A 22,047-nucleotide genomic window follows, 5' to 3' on the forward strand; every position below is an offset into this window, starting at 1 on the left:
TATGTGCATGTGAATTGTGGAAAAGGGTCCTCAAGGACCCCTGTTCTCCTCTTTCCGTGATGGGAATGAGGCCGGAGGAATGCGTGTACGAGCAGAAGCCGTGAGTCAGTGGAATGGGGTTGCTTGAGCTGTGCGGTGAGTCAGGACTGTAACCCAGGAGCCTGGGCTTGAGTGGGAGGGAGAATAAGTTTAATGAGCAGTGATTGTTCACTTTCTGCTTAGTTTTCTTCCAAGGTGGTTTTCACGGCCCTTAAGTTAAAGATCAGGACCCCTCAGTGGAAGCTGTCAAATCAAAAGCTGAGCTCGAGGGATTGGATTTAATAAAGAGAGACGAGAGGGAGGGCTAATGTTTGAGTTAAAGGGCTCGGGATGGCAGGTGAACGTGGCTGCCAGAGGCATCTCTTGCTGTTTGTCATGAAGCTGATTTTCTAACCTAAGGCATAAAAATTCCATCACATCGATTTCTTGTAATAAAATCCAAGCTGGTGTAATTGCGTTACGCCTGTTTCCAAAGGGAGGGCTGGGGCTGGAGCTGCCTGCTCATCTGACGCGTGCTCACCGCCGTCGCTTAGGGGGCTGGTGCTCGGCCAGCCTGCCTGAATGAAAACTGCCATCCTAGTGAAGGTGAACCACAGCCAGCCAGAGGGACTGGGGTTCAGGGGCTGAGTCCGAGGGACTGGGGGCACTGGCACGAAACTCTGCGTCGGAACCGCCTCTGGTCATCACACACAGGTGGGCACAAAATGTAGGGACCCGCCTGAGAGGATGCCAGAGAGAAACCGGGGCTGGGAGAGACCTGGTGGTGGGTGCAGCTCCAAGACAGCAGCAGTTCCCAGGTCTTGCAGATGTGCCAAAAACTGCCTCCTGAGGAACCCGGTTCTGCACGACACGGTAACTACCCTGGGATGTGAGTGGGGACAAGGAAGGTGGCCATCGCCCCAGTGCTGTGCCAGGCTGGGCTGCCTCCATCACGCAGCACCTGTGGGTCTGCTCCGGGGAGCTCTCAGTCCCACGGGACAAAAGGGACGTGCTTTCTGCGGCACTGCAGCAGGCTGGGGCTTGTGGACCCCGATTTGTCACCTTTCTCCCTTGGGGAAGGGTTTGCCCGTCGGTGGGCTGCAGCTGCAGGGGTTTGGCTGCTGCAGGGTGTTCCTGTGCCCTGACTGCTGCCACGGGAGGGCCGTGTGGTGCAGGGTGGGCAGGAGCCACTCCCGGGGGGAGCACGCAGGGGCTTGCAGCTGCCTGGGGCTCAGTTGAAGCTCTCTGCGCTGTAGCATGCTGCACAGGCACTGTGCTCTCAGAGCCACTTGCTAAGGTGCCTTGTGGGCAGTGAATCGGGGCTCAGTGGGGCTCTCCAGCCTCCCCCAGTGCGACACTGGAGATGCTCCCCCTGCCGCCACCACTGAAGTTTTCCAGCCGTTTCCTTCCTGGGCTTCCAGCCATCCTGGGTTGTTCTGGGGCTTCGCAGCAAGTGGGACGCTACATTTCAGTATCTTGTGCTTCTGGGGCTTATCTAGACATCGTCGGGGGAAGATCTTGTTACTCGTGTTCTTAAGTGGTAAAACTGGCACCAAACTCTGCCTCCCCCGAGCGTGCGGGAGACGGCACCGCTCCGCAATTGTCGCGTGTAAAAATAGAGCCCTGGCTGTCAGCTCTGTGAGGGCCACGCTCCTCTCCTCTCCAGCCCGGCTCCCTAACTGTGCTCTTGCTTTCCCCCCCAGCTTTGGCCAGATGGGTGTGGGGTTGTGCACGCCTGGCAAGTGCCGCTCCTTGTCTGGAGCTGCCGCTGTTCCTTTTTCAGTTTTGTTCTGTAAAAGAGAGGCAAGAGGAGGAAGGGAAATAGGAAATGTTGTGCCTGGATTTGAGATTCTCTTTGAGGATTTTACTGTTGCGGTAGGGTGGGTTTTTTTGCGGGTATCTATAGTAACGCTGCATCCAGCTACGGTTTTCTGGAGAGCAGTGTTCCCCATCTTCCCGCTTTTATTATTTTTTTCCAGACCCCCTTCCTCTGCTCCTCCTCAGCCCTGGTGGTCCTTGTGCCATGTGACTGAGCCATCCCCATGGCTCCCTCGCTCAGCCTTGGAGCATGAGGGTGGTCAAACCATCCATGGATAAACCCACCCAGGCACTGCGCTGGCCAGAGACATGGTATGCGATAGTTACTCTGAGGTGGGGTCGCAGGGCACTATATCTTTAATTACTTCTACCCCTTCCTGAATAGGTCCCATTTGTCAAATCCTGGCAAGGTGGAGTGCAGTCCCTGGAGGCAGAGGTGCCGCCCGTGAGAAGTGGGCACTGACAGGGGTGGGCGAAAAGGAAAAAGCCAGGCAGCAGCAGAACAACAAGACACTGTAGGAAAATTTTTACAAAGGGGAGAAGGGAAGGTAAACGCCTTTTTTTATGGACAGGGAGCCCAGCCCAGTCCCCGTGTGGCTTTGGTGGGGGTGCGGGCTGCTCCCTTCAGAGGGAACAGGATGGCTTTCCCTGTCCCCAGCTCCAGGCAGCGCTGCTGGTCCCTTGCACCACCTTGCTGGCCCCTTCTCTGGGATTTCAGGAGCTGCGAGCAGAGGCTCCCTGCAAGCACCAACTTTGCTCTTCTGTTGTCTCCCCTGGCTCCCAGAGCGGGCTGGGAAGCAGCAGAGAAATGACTCATTAGCTGCCAGCTCAGGAAAGGCATTTATAGCTTTCAGACAGAAAACAGCCTTTGCGATGCCTCGGACACAGGCTGCCATCATGGGGTGCATCCCGGGACCTGGCCCTGCGCAGGACCCCAGTGGGGCTGGGAGAGCTTTGCTCGGCCAAGGTGTGATGCCTTTCGCAGGCTGGGTCTGCGCGTCCCTCCCAGGCTGGTCAGCGTGGTGGGAGGGGAGGTGGAGGACACCCTCTGTGTCCCAGACCGGGCAGCCAGGTCCTGAGAGCTGCCACACTTAGGAAGGTGCCTGTGCTCCTTGGGTGCCTCTCCCGGCTGCGCAAGCCGAGAGCAGGTTTAGGAAGAGCCTCCTTGGCCGGGCAGGATGCAGCTGGGCTGGCGGCAGCTCAGAACAGTTTTGCTTTAGTCATCAGTGACGTTGATGTTTTAATGGAAGAGCCATTAGGATGTTTGAGGCTGGGTTGCTGCTCTGACAGTGCCTGGGCTGGGGTGTGCGAGACACAGTGACTGCGACACTGCAGGGTTGTGATGTTCAGGGTTCGTGAGCGTCTGAGGGAGCCCAATCCCCGCGGGGTGACAGGCATCCCGAGGGGTGCAGGAGCCCAGGCCAGGCCGGGGTCTGAGCAGGAGAGATGATGGCGCTGGGAGACCTCCGCCTCCTGCACCCCTCTGCTCCCCCAGACCTGCCCTGCCCTCCATCCCAGCAGCCTTGGCTCCCAGCTGCAGAGGTGAAGCAGAGCAAGATACTGGGTGTCACCTTTAACTGTCACGAGCTGCCCTGGCCAGGCCGTAGCAGCAGATCAATGCCGTGCAGCTGCCTGCGAAGGAGGTGCCCGGTCACCGGCCTGGGGAATGGTGGCCTCAAAGTCATTCCCTTGCTGGGGGGACCTGCAGTGCGGTGGGGCAGAGCTTTCCTTGTGCCATCGCCTCCTCTCTCCCCGGTGGCCCTGCTCACCCTGTGCTTGTTGCAGGATCTCGGTCTGCGATGAGGACAAGTTCCGCCACAACGAATTCATTGGAGAGACAAGGATCCCGCTGAAGAAACTGAAACCCAACCAGACCAAAAACTTCAACATCTGCCTGGAGAAGCAACTGCCGGTGAGTGGGGGGGTTCAGAGCAGTGTCCCCCACCATGGGCCTGTGGATACAGCAGCGTCTCCCTGTAGCATGTGGGAGCGTGGGGCAGTTTGACCCCTCGGATGTGATGAGGGGTGGGGACAGCATCCCTCACGCCGGGGGGGGCAGGTGTCCGGCTGTGGGACTGGGTGTGTTCCCTCCCCCAGATAGATAAAACAGAGGACAAGTCGCTGGAGGAGCGCGGCCGGATCCTCATCTCCCTCAAGTACAGCTCGCAGAAGCAGGGGCTGCTGGTGGGCATCATCCGCTGCGCCCACCTGGCTGCCATGGACGCCAACGGCTACTCTGACCCCTACGTCAAAACGTGAGTGCTGCTCTACGACCGCGCCGGCTGAGATGCTGCTGCTGCCGCCAGCCCTCAATGAAGCCTCTCCCTGCAGTGGAAATTAATTGAGCTCATTAGGAGATGCAAATGAGGGCGTCACGGCAGCAGCTCGCATTTGCCTGGAGCGTGTTATTCCCCAGTGATTATTTTACTGTTCTTCAAAGTAACGCGGCTGGAGGGTCTGTGTGGTGGCGTGTGGCCATGCCCGCCCCGCGCTGGGGCAGCCGCGGTGCCCCACCGCCAGGCTCAGCACTGCAGTGGGGACGCAGCCCTGGGGACAGCGCTGGTGGCCCGAAGCAGACAGGTGTGGCCGGGTTTTGCTGATGGCACGGCCCCAGCCTGGCAGGTGGGGGGTCCCCGCCGGCAGTACAGGGATGGGTGCCCCCCGAGCAGGACAGTGCCTGTGCTCAGTGGTCCTGGACCTCACTCGGCACCCGCAGGCGCCTCTGCTTTCCTTCCCACGATACCCCGCCGGCCTTTTCACTCGTCAAAGCCTGCACCATCCCCACCGGGATGGGATAGCTGCAGGGTCAGCTCTGGCCTCCTGGCTGGTGGCATTGGGGTGCAGGCATCTCCCCCTCCCAGCCCCAGGGGACAGGCGGTTAATGGGGCGAAGAGGCTCCCAACCCAGCTCCCGGCCAGGGCCACCACCCAGCGCTGTGGTGAGGCTCTAATTACGATGTGTGTGTAATTAGAGCAGCACTTCAGTCCCAGCCCGTGGCTCCAGGGCCCGGTTAAGAGCTGAGGGCGCATTTGCTGGTTCCACTGACACTTTCCAATGTAAATGACTGGGAGCGCCTTCCTTTGGAAAAACACCAGCAATATTTATTTAAAAAAAAAAAAAAGTGCCATTAAAATTACTGTAATGGGCTGCTTCGACTCAGCCTCACCCAAGGATTCAGGGAAGTTGGTGTAATCCAGGGGCTGTGAAGGGATGCTGAGGGAGGTGCTGGGTCGCCGATGCACAGCCGGGCTGGCACAAGGGCCCGGCATCGCCACCGCTCCTGCATTGTCTGATGGCGTTTTTCAAATTCGCTCTGCACAGCAGGTGGAGGCCGTGGCGAGGGAGGGCTGGTCACTGCCCACGTCCTGTGTCCCTATCGCCAGTGCGCTGACCCGGGCTGTGGCACTTGCAGGGACGATCCTTGCCAAGACAGAGCTACTGGGAGAAACCGCGCCTGGCTCCTGGGAGGCAGCAGTGGAGTTTATCGCTTTTGCCTTCCTATTTAATTGTTCTTTAGCACCTTGTTGCTACCTGCAGTAAATTGTGTCGGCAGGGCTTGGGTCAGAGCAGGTGGACAAGTGATGCTGCTGGGTATAAGCCCTGGGTTTTTTAATTATGAGCAAGAGCTGGGAAGTGTAAGGAGGACGCAGAACTGGTGTTTTAAGGGGCAGCACCAACGTGAACAGACAATGGATTGACTGTGGCCTGGCCCAGATTTCAGGTGCCCTGTCCGTTTGATGACACTTGAATCATGTTTGCGTTCTGGCCCTGCAAAATATCTGCAGGAAACAGCGGCGCACGAAACTGCAGCCACTGCACTTGCTCCTACTCCCTCCTGCACACCCGCAAGTGGTTTCTGCCTCCTGGCAAGGTGCTGGATGAGCAGACCGGCTGCATGGTCCAGGTCTGGGCTGAGGTGGTTTGATTTTGGGAGCTGGGAGCATGTGTGCGGTGCCAGTGTCCCCTAGGGACTGGAGCTGGGATCATCGGTGCTCTGATGGCAGCTGGGTTGTGGAGGAAATCGGGCTTCCTCGGCCGGGGAGGGGAGGAGGGAGCTGCAGGTTCGGGGGGGCTCAGCCACCCACTTCACCCTGCCTCTGCCTGGGAGCGGGGCCTGTGCGTGACCGTGCTGCATCGGTTTCATTGCAGTTACTTGAAACCAGATGAGGACAAGAAATCAAAGCATAAGACGGCAGTGAAGAAGAAGACACTGAACCCCGAGTTCAACGAGGTGGGTTGGTGGTGGTTGTGGCTCTTGCCTAGGGCATTTCTCAGTCCCTGGACTTAAAAGGCAAGAAAGTGCTCCAACCTCAGTTACCAGGGGAGAGAGGGGGCCGAGTTCCCCACGGGTGGCGAAGGGCGACAGCCCGAGGAGGATGGCCAACCTCAGCCCTCTCTAGGGGGTCCCAGCCCCTGCTGGACCCCAGCACGGGTTCGTCCTAACTCCGTCTCTGCTCCCCAACAGGAATTTTGCTATGAGATAAAGCACGGTGACCTGGCAAAAAAGACCTTGGAAGTCACAGTGTGGGACTACGATATCGGGAAATCAAACGATTTCATAGGTGAGTGAGTGGGACCCTCCAGGTGGTCTCCTTGGCCTCTTTGGTTTTCATCTTCACCTTCTGTGCCTCTTTTTGCATCTGCTGCTCCTCTGCACTTCTGCAGCCTCCCGGTTTGCTTTCCATCCCAATGTTCGTTCTTGCTGGATTTTTGTTCCGCTTTTATCCCTCTCCTGTACCTGAGCCGCCCCTCCCGCACTGCTCCTCACTTCAGCCTTCCCCCAGGGGAGCACCCAAGCAGAGAGAAGCTGCATCTCGCTCTCCCTTCTGGTTTCAGATCTTTTATTCTGAATAAACTTGGTCTAACAGGGAGGTGTCATTCCTCTCTGTTGGATCTTTAGACCTGTTGTGATTTAGTTACTGGTCACTGTGATTTACTGCTAACAAGTGACCGGTATCTCTGACAGCCACTGCAATTGCAGTGAGCCCTCGGCACACGAACGAGCAGCCCGGGCACGTTCCAGCCCACTGCCTGAGAGACAGGGAAGGCCGGGCTGCCATCGCCCGTGTGTCACATCAGGTCGCAGCCCTAATGCTGTGACAGCGGCTGCATGACCTGGCTCCACCCAGCATCCCCCAGCCCCCTCAGCAGGATGATGTTCACCCCCACCTCTCCCTCTCTCTCCCAAGGTGGAGTCGTGTTGGGAATTAATGCCAAAGGCGAGCGGCTGAAGCACTGGTTTGACTGCCTGAAAAACAAGGACAAGAAAATTGAGCGCTGGCACACGCTAACGAACGAGCTGCCGGGGGCTGTCCTCAGCGACTGAGCGCCACGGGGGCCGCTCCCCAGGGGGGGCACAGCTCTGCCGGCCACAGCCTTTGGACTTCTCTCGTTTACGGCTTTGGCTACAGGGGATCGCGGTACCGGGGCAGCTGGGAGAGTGGGACACCCCACGCCACAGCCTGGCTGCAGGGAAACCTTCCCAGGGAACGAGGCAGCGGGGGTTTGCTGTGCGCAGCAGATCCCGTCCCCTAAAGGCTTTTCCAGAATGGCTCCTCGCACCCCGACACTCTCACACACACTCACTCACGTGCATGCACGACACAGCCGCCACACACCTGCATGCACTGCCGTTCCGACTCCTCTCCTAACTCTTTGCTGTACTGAATTACCTTCTCGCTGCCTTGCAATTCAGTGGCAAAAATGAATGCGTCAGTCTCTGTTCGTGTATCTAATGTGAGCAAAAGGCGTCACTAAAACCTGGAACGATTTTCTAAAGGCAACTGTGCCATATTTCTGGTGGTTTGTCAGTCTCTGTGGTTTGGGCCTAAACAGTCTTTTATGCATTTAAAGCTCCCCAGTTGGAATGGTTGTGTCCCCTGACGATAACCTACAAAGACTGTTTGCTTTTCTTCCAGAAACGTACTCATCCTCTCCAGTAACCCCTGTGAAATCAGGCAGCCAGCTGCAAGCGCCGTGCAGACCACGGCTTCACTCTCACACTCCCTGGGCTCGGCCGGCTTCACAGTTGCAGAAGTGTGGGGCAAAATAAGAAGCTCAGCAGAGCTGCCGGCAGTTCCTGCTTCCCGGGACCGGCACCAAAGCCTCCTGCTGCCCTCGCAGTAACCGCTCTCCTGCTGAGCCGAGCCTTCCCGCCCAGAGCCACGCAGCCAGGCTTCTGCACAGCTCTTTTTTTTTCCAGCAAAGCCAGCTTTCAGGCTGAATTTTTTTATCATTTTTCCCTTACTCGTCCTTTTTCCAATCCATGCCATCACCTAAGGCTCAGCTGAGGCACTTTATGCTGCAAGCTGGTGGTGTGCAGCAAGCTGAGCTGCGGGGCCCGGCCGGTGCCATACTTGCAGAGATGCTCAGCTCTGGCACAGCCGTCAGGTTGGTCCATTTTCTGATTCAAACGGCATCCGAATCAAATTTCTGTGTACAGCAGAGTAGTAATATAATAACGTTATAGTAATAATCCCAGCTCTCGTCCTCTGTGACCCACCGTGGCCAGGCTCTGCATCCTCATCCTCCTGGGCGCTGATGCTTGTGTGAACAAAGTCGTGTTTGCACAAGACCCCGGTGCCCGGTGGGATGAGCTAAAACCTTCCACAAAATGCTGCAATTTGCCAGAAATTTTTGAAGCCTTTAAGCCGTGATTTCTTAGGAAGAGCTGCTCTTTCCCCATCGGCCTCAATTACCTACAGCTTCTCAGCCCTGCAGCTGTGTGTGTGTGTGTGCGTGAGTGTTGCCAACTTCTTTTTTTTGGAAAGCAATCCGATCTCTGGAAACCTGTTTACTTTTCAAAGTGATGATCGTGTCATACCTTGTTTGATATGGGGGGTAAAACCCGATGTTCATAGGGGCTTTTTTAATAATTTAATATTTGTAATGCATTCTACAGATATGCATGGGGTTTATTTGAATGCCGGCAGCGTGTCAAGTGGGATGTTCCTGGTAATTCTGTCTGTCACTGGTCCAGCACCTTAACACCTGGTTTGGGTCTGAGCTTCCTGGAGAGCTACGGGCGCGCCAGGTCAGCTGTGCCTCCCTTTCCCTGCAAAGTTACTTTCAATCCATCATTTGTTTCAGCACATCGTGCTCCGGAGCTGGTTTATGCTCAAGGTGGAGTAGGACACGATGTGCGTGTGTGGGTTTCATCACTTTGTATCCTGGTCCTTTTCTAAATGGACGGTCCATCCGTCCCAGCTGCATGCAGAGTGGTGGTTGTCATGCCAGGCCTCGTGAAATGTTTGATACCGATGTTTTGCTACCATGTGAAGGCTGCAGAAACTGTCCTTACCTGCATCCTAAAAGACTTTTGTATTTCAGTATTATCTGTGTACTTTTTGTCAGATTTGTTAATATTTATAATGAGAACCCAAAATAAAAAGGAAAAAAAAAAAAGCAACCCCCCTGTCAGTGCCAGCAGTGCGGCTTTTGAATCTCCCTGCATTGGTGCCACGGTGCGTGAGCTCAGTGTGGCACAGCACTTCTCAGGTTGACCAAGTGATCCCAAGTGACCCAGAGATGCCAGATGAAGAGCTGGGGACCAGCGAGGACTCAGGAATGGGAGACAGTTTTAAACCAGAGCACTGGGTGCTGCTCGGCTTTATTCTTCACTGTCACAACTCTTGCTGCTGCTGCAACAAAAAACCCACCCAAAACAGCACTGTCACTGTGTTGGCTGCACATCACCTGCCTTCACCAGGGGTCCTGCTCTGTCTGGGTAGGGTGCTGTGAGGATGCACAGAGACTGCATGCACACCAGAGGTGGAGGCAGGGAGGGAGATTAAAAAAACAAAAAATACCCTCTGGTTTTTCCTAAGTTTCCATTAACTTTGCATCACGCAAGGTGCTGTTCAGTAGCATTAGCAGCAGGGCGCCGCAGTGCCCCGTACGGGGCTGGGCAGGGGCAGTCTCTGCACAGACCTTCTGCCATCTCGGACACTGTGACTGTCCTCCCCAGGGCGCAGGGGCAGAGACACCTCCCTGTGCCACCAGGGAGCCGAGGTGGCACCTGCCCCCTGGCTGCTCCAGCTGCCACAATTAATGTATCTTTTCCCTACTGCAGTTTTTTGATTGATTGACTATATATTTTCAGAGGTTAATATTCAGGCTGTGAGCAGCCAGGCTGCTTACCAGTGCCGAAGGCAATTCCCTGCTTGGAAGCTGCCGTTTCCCGTGGGAAGCCCTGCTGGTGTTTGCTCTCTGCGCTCACCTTGCCCTTCGTCCTCATGGCTCCTCAGCCTGGGCTGCTGCAGTGGAAATAAAAACTTGCTGATGGTCCCTGCACGTGTGACACCAGCTGCTCCTGGCTATGGCGGCATGTGACCGTGGCGCAGTCAGACACGGCGCTTTCTTGCCACTCGGCCCAAATAGCCACAAGTATGGCCGAGACCGAGTGTCCCACATACATACACACACTTTACATATATATCTCCCTGCAGTGATACAAATATGTATCCTGCTACATACACATTATATATATGTATACACAAGCATATAGGTGCATATATAGGCTTGGCACCTCTCTAAACTTTATACTCACTGACAAGGTGCAGGAGCAGCAGTGGGGACAGCAGCCAGAGCCAGGAGAGCATCCTTGGAGAGATGCAGAGTGTGTCAGGACAGGGGGTCAGGGCAGGGGGCGGCAGCACCAAGGGCCAGCAGTCCTGTTGTGTGGTGAGGCGGGGCCCTGCAGAGTCACAGAATCGTTTTAAGTGGGCAAAGCCCAGAGTCCAGGCGCTAACCCAGCACTGAGCACTGCCAAGCCCACCACTGCACCACGTCCCCAAGCGCCACATCCACACAGCTTTTAAACACCTCCCAGGATGGTGACCCCACCGTGTCCCCTGTGCCTGTGCTTGGCCCCCCCGTCAGTGAAGAAATGTTTCCCCAAACCTCCCCCGGTGCAACCTGAGGCTGTTTCCTCTTGTCCTGTCGCTTGCCCCCTGGGAGAAGAGATAGGCACCCCCCTGCCCACAGCCCCCCGTCAGGCAGCTGCAGAGAGCAGTAAGGCCCCCCTGAGCTCCTTCCTCCAGGCTGAACCCCCCTGTCCCTCAGCTGCTCCCACAGTGCCCATGCTCTGCATCGGCCCTGGGGGTGCCCAGGCAGGGCCCAGCACCACACAGCATTAATCCATCTGCCCCCTTTCACCAGCTCAAGGGACCCGAGCCCCGTGCAGCCCCCCACGGCAGGCACAGCACGGGGGTGTCTGTGTGTAGTGACCGAGAGCTGTATCTGTGCCTCTGTCTGCCTAAATACACAGATGGCTATATAAACACATACATATGTGGGTATAAGTATATAAATGCACTTTCTACAGCATATTATATACAATTATTTTATAAACGTTTTATATAATTTTAGGTATGCTTTTAAAAAAGTTTATAACTATATGATTTTAATATATAATTTAGTATGTTAGATATAGACTGTATTTTATACTGTGTGCATATACATTACTCTACAAACACACACATAAATGTATGTCTAGCTACACGTTCACTTTTACTATAATATTACAATAGATGTTATATTTACACACAAGCATAATTTTTAAAACCTTTATATAATATGTATGCATATAATATTTATATTCTATATAGACACTATATAAAATATATGATGTCTATATCTAATGCTATGTGTGTGTGAATGGATTATATAGATCCAGATAGAGGTAGCTATATTTAAAAGGCAAACACACACATATAAGCATGTATACACACATAGTATGCAATACCTAGTACCTAATAAAAATAAAATATTATATATACTTTATGTTTATATGTATTACTTTTGTATAATTTAATATGCAAATATGTATGGATATAACATTTTTATTTAATAGATTATCTAAGTATATATGACACATTACGTATGTAGTATATATTGTATAGACAGCTGTACGTAGCCTGCTCTCTCACATTCTCTCCACATACACTCATGTATGAATGTGCATATAGACACATTATTTTATATAATATTCTAAATATTTTACATCCTTTATTTATTATTAAAATACGTGGATTACTATATTAAGATATTTAACACGTTTACCATGTATATTTATAACTGAAGGAGGCTGTGGCCAGCACATGGCTTTTGGCCATGGTGAGGAAAAGAGAGCAGGGAAAAGGAAAAAAAAAAAAAAAAGAAAAAAAAAAAAAAGAAGAAAACCCCTATTTACTCAATTAAATGAGGCTCTGTTCAGTCATCAGATGTTTTTTTAAGTCACTCTTTATCCCCACCGGAATAAACAGCTGATTATAAAAGGGGGGGGGAGGGGGGGGCAGCAGAACAAACCCTCCAAATTAACAAAAGAGCTGAAGGTATTTTAATGCCACGCTCCCGGGGATGCGCCGGGCCCTCCTGCTTTGTGCTTCTGCCGAGGGTCACCTGCGCCAGCTGCACGGGCGCTGCTGCTCCCAGAGACGACAGACGTACTCCTCCAGCAGCTCGCAGGGGCCCCCAAACCACGGGACCCCCCCAGGCCCCATGGGACACGCACCTGTCTGTTGCCGTGCTGCTGGACACTGCCCGGGCTCCGCGTGGGTGATGAACAGCTTGGTCATCGCGGTTTCCACCAGGCACAGGAAGCTCTGGGCCCCCCTGAACTACATCCTGGTGAACCTGGCTGTGGCCGACCTGCTGGTGACACTGTGGCAGCTCTGTCAGCTTCTCCTGATGTCAGGGCACCTGAGGGATGGAAATGCTGCTGGAAGTTAACAGGCGTCTCTCGTTCTCTTCAAAACTCCCCACAAGCTGCGGTGCAGCTGCAGGAATCGGACACAACACAGCAGATGCAGAGGGAAGTGACATGCATGATGATCACGATGGTGATGGCCTTTCTCATCTGCTGGCTGCCCTACACTGCCTTTGCCCTGGTGGTGGCCAGCAACAAAGACATCGCCAGCCAGCCAGCTCGCATCCCTGCCCTCCTCCTCCAAGACGGCCACAGTTTACAATCCAATCATCTACACCTTCATGAACAAACAGGCGAGAAAGCCATTAGCTAACAAAATCACAGCTTCACTGGGGCTTCTGGAAAACAACTTAATGGTCTCACAAAATGAGGAACCATCTATCCTACCTGGAAGCGTAGGTGCAGGCTCGATCCCAGAGTTGCTGTATAAGCATCAAGGTTTTGGGGAATGAAATGGAAAGGGACGGAGCAGCCTCTGAGCCTGAACAAGAGCTCATTTTCCGCTTCCATGATTTTATGGGATCAGGCAACTTAATTTTAGATCACAAACTGCTTGTTCAACACACAAAGCAGACAGAATGAATCTTCTGTTGTCCATAAACTGCCAGAGTCTGCAAAGAGTTAGGCTGGGAATTGATTAGAGACCTCACCCAAAATACGTCAGTGTCCACCCCTCAGCCTCTGCCTCCAGGTCTCAAGGTGGACACCAGCTTTCTGCCACAACGCGTAACCTGCCCCTTCCCTGCCAGTTTCAGAGCTGCCTGCTGAAAATGGTGGGCTGCGGTTACCAGCCCTGGGGGCCAGGAAAAACCACCCCGGCTGCCCCCAGCCCCCACCTCCGCATTGCTGCAGATGGGCTGTGGAATTAGGTGACACCATCTCACCCTAACTGCAGCTTCAGGCTCTGCCTGTCACGCCCAGCCTCGCTCAGCATGGGCACAGGGAAGGGCGGTGCTGTAGCTGCTCCCCACACCCAGGAGATGGGTGGTACTTAGAGGGGTCCCCAACAGCTCTCACACAGTCCCCAGAAAGACACAGCGTTATCTCCTCGTGCAAGAGGAGCCACCCCTGTCATGGGATGAACTGCAAACCTTTTATTTTGCTCTCCTAAGGAAACACCCCTCCTTCCAGCCCCTCACCTCAGGGAATCAGATGTCTTTTAAAGACCACCACCACCACACATACACCGACACCCTCCCTCCATTTTTCCTCAATGCAAAACATCCCAAGTTGCTGTTCAGCCCCATGATCAACACAGGCCAGCTGTGATGCCACCTCCAAAGGGTCTGTAGGACAGAGCCGCACGCCCGGCCGCCAGCCCCAGATAAACCAAGTCCTACTTGCATTGCCTGCCCTCACCATGAAGTTTGGGTCACACTGTGAAAGTGGTTAAAATCCAGCAGGTATGTTTAAGTGCATTAATAAATAAACATTGACAAGTTCACATGCATCTGTTTTACCAGCTTGATAGAGGGTTGGACAGAAAACACTTCACCTCCTGCTACTACAGCTGGCATTCCTCTCATGGCCAAGTGCCACAGATGACATCATAACAGATAGCAAGGAAAAATGCAGTTCAAAGAAAGAAAATTTTATTTTTTTCATATATATTTCAGGCAATAAGGAAAGGTCTTAAATCCATTATTTCCCAGCAAGGGTGAAACACAGGTTGTAACAGGCCCTGAGGACAAGGCACAGCAGAACCACTGCTGCCCCAACAGCCAAGACATTAACAGAAAGCAAAAGACACCAAAGCCTGTTGTGGGGGGCTGGGGGTGGGGTGGCGTGGGTGGGAAAGATCAAAAAACCTCCATGAGACTCCACAGCTACACACCAGATCTTGAATCTCAAAACACAACGTTTGTCTACACCAGCTGCAATTACACTTCTGGGCTGCGACGCAGCTTATGTGATTTAGGAGCCTATGGATAGGGCTTCTAAGTGCAAGGTTCAGACACCACTACGACAGCAATTCCCTGAGACTGTTTTTATCAAATTCCTCTAAAATGCTACCAGCAGCTTGTCTGCCTTCGCAGATGTCTTTCAGGTTTTGATTCCGAACACTTACATTGCTTTCAAAGTGAGACTTGATCCACAGTCACAAGATTTAAAGGTTCACTCTTCCCTCCACAGTTTTGTTTCTATGGCACAACATCCACACGGACAATCCCCAAACATGCCTCACTCCTCTCATCCTCCCACCATCTTCCACAGTTTGTGCTGTTGCAGGAAACCTGTGAAGGACTTAGCGGGAAGCAATGCTAAAAGTTGTTCCTCACCTCAGTAAATTGCCTCACCAGCATGCAGCCCGCCACCCAGTAGCACACAGTCAGAACGGCCATCGGAGCAGCACAGGCTGTGATGAGGTTTGGGAAACCGAGGGCTTTTTTTTTCTCTCCGAGATTCTCTGCTCCAAAACAAGAACAAAACAAAAATCCCTAAACCAAGACCAGTATGATGACAGATAAAAGGGAGCTGAAACATGGCTGCTGAGACAATTAACGGTTGCTCTTTTTGCTTGTCTTCACTCAAACCTGCCGCAGGGTCCTGCGGGGAAATCCAGTAGGAACAGGCAGTGCTGCCTCCCTGGTGCAGGAGGACAGGACGCCCATCCTTGGCCCCGTGTCTCGACCTCCCTCTCTCCGCTTGCTTTCCTACATGCTGGCAGCTCAGGGAGGAATTAGAACAGCTCAGTATCACCGCTTTAATTTAATTAATTGGCCTTTCATTCTCTGGGAAGCTGAAAAGCAGCATTAGATGGGCTCTCTCTGATCTCTGCTGTCTTTTGCTGGTTCTTGTTTAATTGTTCCTGTTAATTACAGCTTTTGTGTCCGTGCTTTATGTTATTAGGATGATTTACATTCATGCTAAACTTAAATCTGGAAAAGTACAAGCAGCTGAAAAACTGAAATCTCCAACTGCTGCGTTCTGGCCTTGATAAGGAAAGCAGACAGGCTATGGGACTACTTGAAAGGCCCTCTACCAACAGAAATAAAAATTCTCCACATTAAGATTAAAAAAAAAGATATGGAAATGGTTCACAGTCTGCTCACCATTTGGTTTGACAGATAAAATAGAAAAATAAATCCAAGAAGCTAAGGAGATTTCACATGTTACAAACCAAAGTGATACATAATTATGTGCTTGTAAAAATGCACGCGTGCTTGCTCCACTCCACCACACTGCTGCAGCCCTACAAGTTATAATTACTTTTCATTTAATTGAACAAATCTATGAAACCTAAGAAAACATTGCCCAAAGTGAGAGGGAATGACCCTCGGCTACTTGTCAGTTATGGGTTGCAAGCCACTAAGGACAGAATCACACAATTTCACTTTTGCATGCATTTGTCATTACCCTTTCTGCCTTGCAACAGGCTGCAGCAGAACCCAAGGCTTTGCACAGCTCCCAGCCAATGAGAAGTAGGATCTACAAACAAAGCAGTTTGTATCAAGAATATAAAGTTCTTCTGCCTGAAGCCAGGATACAGAACACAGAGAAAACCGGGCAACTGCAAGTTGATACGAGCCCGGGTTAGTAAATATTAAACTTTTGCCTGGACAGAACCATGTCATGCTCAAAAGTGAGCCCTGTTTCCCCTGCGCTGGCACTGCTGTCAGCCTGAGTTGCAGAATTCAAATGGCAGCCTCCTTGCTGCTGGCTCTTCTGCTCTAGCTCTATCACTACCACAACACGACTAAACATGTGAGACTTACTTTTTCTTGCTCTCTTCTGAAAAAAGCTCCCCTGAGTCTGCCAGTTTGCAGCATCTTCCCTGGAGTAGCTCTATAGGTATCTAGTTGCATATATGGTCTGATGAGGGGAAACACAGTTCATAAAACAAGTAAAAAAAAAAACAGAAACAAAACCCAGAAAAGAACCCAAAAAAAGAACATCCAAAACCAGAAAAAGAACCACATGGCAGCACAATAACCTTGGAAACTTTTATTAGTATTGTTAAACCAAATTAACTGACAGTTACAGATAGGCACCATTTCCCTATGAGAACAGGAACGAAAAAGCAACCAGCACACCCAGGTGTACACAGGCAGCTAAAATCCCAGTGTCTGTTAAAAAGGGACAAGGACAATCTTCATACCTCTTGCACCTGAACAGTATTTATCACAAGAAAAGATAAATATGAAGTTGCTGTGCCCATCAAAATCCTCATCCAAAGCTCAATTATATCCAGGGGCGCTTTTTTTTTTTTTTGGATGAGGCCTACCAAAAGTATGGTTTAATTAAACAACAGTTACCTTTGCAATACTAACCAGATTTTCTCATATTCTTGTCTAATGCTGACAGGGAACGTATTGCTGCACTTGCAGTCTCTGGAGAACACTGCCTTTTTCTCATTAGCTTTTTACACAGCAATTAATCCCCTTAATCAGTCAAATCAGTTTAACGCTAGATCACAAAAGCACTAAGAAAAGAGAAAACAAGAAATTACCTTGTTAAATATAATAAGCAAGGAAAAACATACACTACCATGGGCTTTAACAGTGCTTCACACTCCAGCATGGAAAAATTTAAGTGCCTGAATAGTAACAGCATTCCACAGAACTACCATCATTGTGTCTGTAACATTAAAAACTGCATAATGCAACAGAGCAAGAAATTCTTTTGCTTATGAAAGTGTGCATGCACGGAAAAAAACCCCACCAAGCAGCCAGCTTCATAAGGATCTTATGTTCACAAAACAGTTGAGTTCTGTGGTATTATTGATACTGCTTTTACATGCAACAATGGTGTAAAACTAGTACAAACTGTATTACAAAGTCGAGCGTTAGTTTTCCTTCTGTACTTGCTGCTGCAGTTACAGGAAGTCAGAGCTTTACAATTGTGTGGCCAAAAAGGGTTGCAATTCACAGGCTGTATACTGTATAAGCAGCAGTAAGCAGGTGATATATTAGAACTTACTATCCATTTTAATCATGTAGGAGAGCTCTGATCAATTACCTGTAGGGAGGGGAAAAAAAAACCACCCCAGTTACCCAGTTGTTTTCTTACATCAAACTCCGAGTTGAAGGGAATGGGATTTCCTTTTGCCTTGTCAGCATGGAAAACAAGACTGTATCTCATACAGCCAGAGAATACACAAATTTCTACCAAAGCCAAATTTAATTCACAGAGAGGCTCACCTGAATGGCAAAGATGAAGACTGCTCTTCCTGTGAGTGGAACTTCTGATCTTCAGGATGCATGTCTAAAAAACATGTCATTTCAGCTCAGCACCAAGAAGCCACACAACACTTCAAAGAGAAAGCTCTAGTTTTGTTAGCACATGGCAGCATGCTGAATCAAGCATGACAGATCTCTTTGCCAGATCCGTTAATACGCACTTGTAATCAGAAACCAGCATCAGCTCTGCTGTATTGGGTGCGTTACACAGGACCCTCTTTCAGATCAGAAGTTACTGTTTTCAAAACCTGAAGCCCAATCCCTACCAGCTCAGTTCTACAAGTCTGACAGAAATAGGGTCATATCTGCTAAATGATGTTACCACCAGATCTCCGCATTTAAAAACTATCATCAACACTTCCAAAAGTTACTAGTGATGTAGGACATTTCAAACTTCAGGTGCCTAACTGGGAAGCAAAACCTGTGTTATAGAGCTGCTGCAGAAATGTTAAATGCCCACAACACTGAAGATCAGCCTCCTTTACATCATCTTGTGCTACACACTGAAAAATCAGAAGTTCTCTCTGAAAATGAAAGGCTACTGCCTTTTTCTTTCCAGACAAAACTCTGGTTCTCTCCTATTCTTTTACATAGCACTAAATGCACATTCACTTCATGCAGGTATGTCAATCCTCTCCCTGTAACAAGAAACATCTTTAATTGAGAAATGTTGGAAATTGAAACCTTTTACTTTAGCTGTAGAATAGCAGTCAGCTTTGACAGTTCCTAAGGGAGATCTGGACTTAGAGAACAGAGGAAACACTTTTATCTTGTGTTTTCTTCCTTACTTATAGTTTCTATTAAAAGAACACCAGGGGAGATGAGACGGAAACAGATGTTTAAGGGATTTAATGGCATTAGCATGCACATCACAGGTAGATACCAATCCATACTGAAGGCAACCGAAGTCCTTACAGTGTGAAGCATTTAGGTGCCTAAGACAGAGCAGCTGAGCAAGGAACTGGACAGACACAGGATTACCAGCTGGCTTTCAGTGCTTTCGAGTCAGTAGAGGAAACCACACTCTCATTATAAGAGACACTCTACAACTCCAGCAAACGGTCCACAATGTTGCTGGTCTCAACTGCCCTGCAAAATTAGAAAATTTTCAAGGGCCTCTGGAGAGCTTAAGTCTAGAGTAGCTTCCTCTCCTTTAAAAGCACAGGATAGAAACAATACTCAGATGAGGGAAATGAAGCAAAGCAAAAAACCCAGCTTGCGCAAGCCTGACAAATTCAGTGCTAACAATATAATAAATACAATACTGCCCAGCACAACATCCAGTACGTTACAGACAAAGAGGACCTTCTGAACTACCTGCACAGCTTTCTGGTGCTCTGCCTCTGGCCCTGGCTCCGCATTCCTCTACTGCCTTCGTCCTTCCAACATCTTCTGGATCTTGCAGGCTTGCAGCCCTTGAATGATAAGAGTTTTGTGTATCATACCAATTTTTTGTATTTTCTTCTAGACAAGATGAACACAGAGCACTAAAACAGAAGCCTGTGGAGAAACTAGATTCCTTTTTGTCTTTACCCTGACCTATAATGGGCATCCGCCCGCCCCAACCCCCAAAAAAAACCCTGCCTCTTGCCCTCCAAGACTATTGACGTGCTTCAGCTTTACATCCACATGCAGACTTCATCAATTCCTTATATAACAGCATTAAGTAAACATGTGGGCTTTGGATCGAGCCATTTATGAACATGGTAGTATATATACTACAGGAATCAGTCTGCCCTGTTGGCAAGATCCTCCTGGTTATCACATTTGCCTTCAATGTTCAATTAAAAAAAAAGAAAAAAAAAGAAAATTATTATGCCAAACACAAGAGCATCTTCTGTTCCTTAGTAGAATGAGTTATGACTACTCACTGGCATTTACTGTGGAGTTGTTCAGAGTTACTAGGCTCTGATCTTTAGTTCTAAAAGTAAAAAAAGTTATTTGGGCTATGAATCTTTTCTTTAAAGTGATGTATATATGACTTCTGCCATCGTCTTCATTTCCTCTTACATTGCCATGACAGTATAACCCTCCTCCCAAACTTCAAAGTCTCTTCTGAAGAGCTTTCATGATTCTGTTCTCTTAACATACATTCTTCTCTATCTCAAAAAATCCACCATTCTGTCAATTTATCTCTGATTTTTGTGAAAACTATACACTGCCTTCCAAGCCTACTGAAGTATTTGCTTTCCACCTACAGGAAATTATATTAACAAAACATTCTTTTCCCTTTCAATTTAGTATGGAGAGTGCAGATTTATGAATCCAGGCAAGTTCCCTGACACACTACTCTGAGGAGTGACAGCCCATTTTCTGAAAAGTCCTGCATAGATCTGTACACAGAACATGAACAAATAAACTTATGAACAAAGTATCAATATCAGCTAACCCAAGTGCGTGTCCCTGAGGTGGTTCTTGGATCTCCTCATCTCCAGGACTTGCACAGAGCATTCTTTCTAAAATATCATCAAGGGTAGAGTGAACCCTGTTGAATAAAAGATTTAAAATGGATGCTGGCAAGTTTAATACCACACACTTTAAAAGAAAACAGTCATCATTATCTGCGTTCTTAAAAAAAGCTGGCTTACTGCAAGCACTGAATCTTATTAAAATATACTGAAAAACCTTAGTCTAAATCTTTGCAACCCAAAGCCAAACATGCCTTATCGTCCTTTCTCCATACCTTTCTGTTTCCTCTGCTAGATTAAATGACTCCTTAGTCCATAAACTATGATTTCTCTTCGCACTTCTCTCAGATTCTGTTTTTGACTCCTTGTCTTCTATTTTAATTCGCTCGGGAACTATTCACATAAACAGAAATATTTTAATATCAAAGGTATGAAGGAAGATAATAAAGAAATTAAAATGTATTATTATTTACTGCACTTGGGAAACTTCCAGTTGTCCACTTTTCAATTACTTTCCTTAGCCATCTGATTTTCTACCAGTTAAGCAAACTCACATTATCGACAGTCAAAGGTGGCCAGAGGCAAGACCTAGATAAATATTTTACTGTAACACATTTTTAGATTCAAAGGACTGAACATTTTGCTTCATACTAAAATGAAAAATGCATGTGGAAGTTAATCTTTAATCTTTCCCCTTACAATCCTAGATACGGGACAAAAATCAAAAGAAAGCCTGTGGACGTTAGCTTTGTTACCCTACTTAGCAAAATCCAATGATATCCCCCCCGCAAGACTTATCTCACGAAGTTCTGTTCCCTACAGCATGTGAATATATTCAGCCACCTTCTGCTAAGCTATGATAAGCAGGAAGCAGTAGGCTGTCACAAAAATGGAGTCTGAAATAGCTGTACTTTATGCAAATACAACAAAACCACAGCGACTGAACAGCAAGCAATACACGCTGCTGCATTCCTTACCACCTAAAAACAAGATACTCCTATGAATAAAGTCCCAGTAGCTTCTATCCTTTGGGAAAAGATCTAACAAAGCTGTAGGATAACACAAACAAGTGCCAGTATCATTCTCAAGTGACTATGCTATTTAGCTTTTTACCAGACTAACTCATGTTCCGCCTTTTTTTTTTTCTGACTCACTGGAAAAAAATGTAGAGCCTATAGAGATTTAGGTTTTCTGCTCCTCTGACATTACTTGCTGTACATCTAAAAATTATTCCCACTTATTACTATTTGCAGTTTCAGAAGCACAAAGATTCAGTAGTGCTATCTTTGGTATCTTTGTAACAGAACAGGAAATATAATATTGATTACCCCAGTGGATGCTATTTCCTTACACTGTGAGATCAGAGGCATTATCTCATTATGGTGAATAAGAAACATAAGCAGTCAGTGTGCACTGGCCACTTTCTCAACTGAACCACCCTCCCAGAATGGGAACTTCAGCTCTCTTTTAACTGAGCTGCCAACCACTCATACCTTTGTGGGGCTTGTCACTTGTGTTTTAACACAGCATACATTAGTGGCGTAATAGTAGAAGACTAACTCTGATAGTCAGACCTGCGAGCCTTCCACACCAGATCCCCATAGACTTCAGAGAGTGAATACACAGAGAAAGACAGCAAACACTGGTGGAAGGGGTACTATTTGCAAAAACACTGCATATAACCAAAAAAAGAAAAAAACTGATACAGCTGAACGTACAGTGACAACCATTCAGAGTAACTGTGCAGCAATTCAACTATAGTTTTTTATCTATAATATTTATGCTAGGACTACTATCAACCAACCATTTGCTTGCACTCCGCAGTCATACAATCCCTTCTCTTCAAAGTCTTGAGCGATGGAATCTTGCTGCTTTAAATATTCTGTTAAAAACAACATATTTCCTTACTGATCTA

At 49.2% G+C, this 22,047-nt stretch overlaps 3 protein-coding genes across 4 annotated transcripts in view; 2 read left to right on the forward strand and 1 right to left on the reverse strand.

The window, feature by feature from the left end:
• DOC2B (double C2 domain beta) overlaps window positions 1-9,619 on the forward strand; it is a 39,648-nt gene extending 30,029 nt beyond the window's left edge. For both annotated transcript variants that reach the window (XM_040617941.1, XM_040617950.1), the window contains 5 exons: window positions 3,622-3,748; window positions 3,934-4,091; window positions 5,986-6,067; window positions 6,302-6,398; window positions 7,026-9,619. In XM_040617941.1, the coding sequence (XP_040473875.1) occupies window positions 3,622-3,748; window positions 3,934-4,091; window positions 5,986-6,067; window positions 6,302-6,398; window positions 7,026-7,162 (601 nt within the window). In that variant the 3' untranslated portion in view covers window positions 7,163-9,619. The remainder of the gene's footprint in view (window positions 1-3,621; window positions 3,749-3,933; window positions 4,092-5,985; window positions 6,068-6,301; window positions 6,399-7,025) is intronic.
• LOC121084722 lies at window positions 8,102-13,413 on the forward strand. The gene is given in 5 exon segments (XM_040586611.1): window positions 8,102-8,226; window positions 8,738-8,790; window positions 12,232-12,760; window positions 12,762-12,837; window positions 13,294-13,413. Coding segments are annotated over 5 exon segments (903 nt in total).
• Window positions 13,414-16,474: 3,061 nt separating this feature from the next.
• The window catches only part of TEX14 (testis expressed 14, intercellular bridge forming factor), a 32,293-nt gene continuing 26,720 nt past the window's right edge, over window positions 16,475-22,047 (reverse strand). Inside the window, exons 26-31 of the mRNA XM_040617987.1 lie at window positions 21,937-22,014; window positions 20,408-20,525; window positions 20,114-20,209; window positions 19,042-19,139; window positions 17,686-17,749; window positions 16,475-17,503 (exon numbers count right to left, since the gene is read on the reverse strand). Of these exons, the coding sequence (XP_040473921.1) occupies window positions 17,500-17,503; window positions 17,686-17,749; window positions 19,042-19,139; window positions 20,114-20,209; window positions 20,408-20,525; window positions 21,937-22,014 (458 nt within the window). The 3' untranslated portion in view covers window positions 16,475-17,499. The remainder of the gene's footprint in view (window positions 17,504-17,685; window positions 17,750-19,041; window positions 19,140-20,113; window positions 20,210-20,407; window positions 20,526-21,936; window positions 22,015-22,047) is intronic.

Source organism: Falco naumanni, chromosome 1, assembly GCF_017639655.2.
Source record: "Falco naumanni isolate bFalNau1 chromosome 1, bFalNau1.pat, whole genome shotgun sequence".
Classification (NCBI taxonomy): domain Eukaryota; kingdom Metazoa; phylum Chordata; class Aves; order Falconiformes; family Falconidae; genus Falco; species Falco naumanni.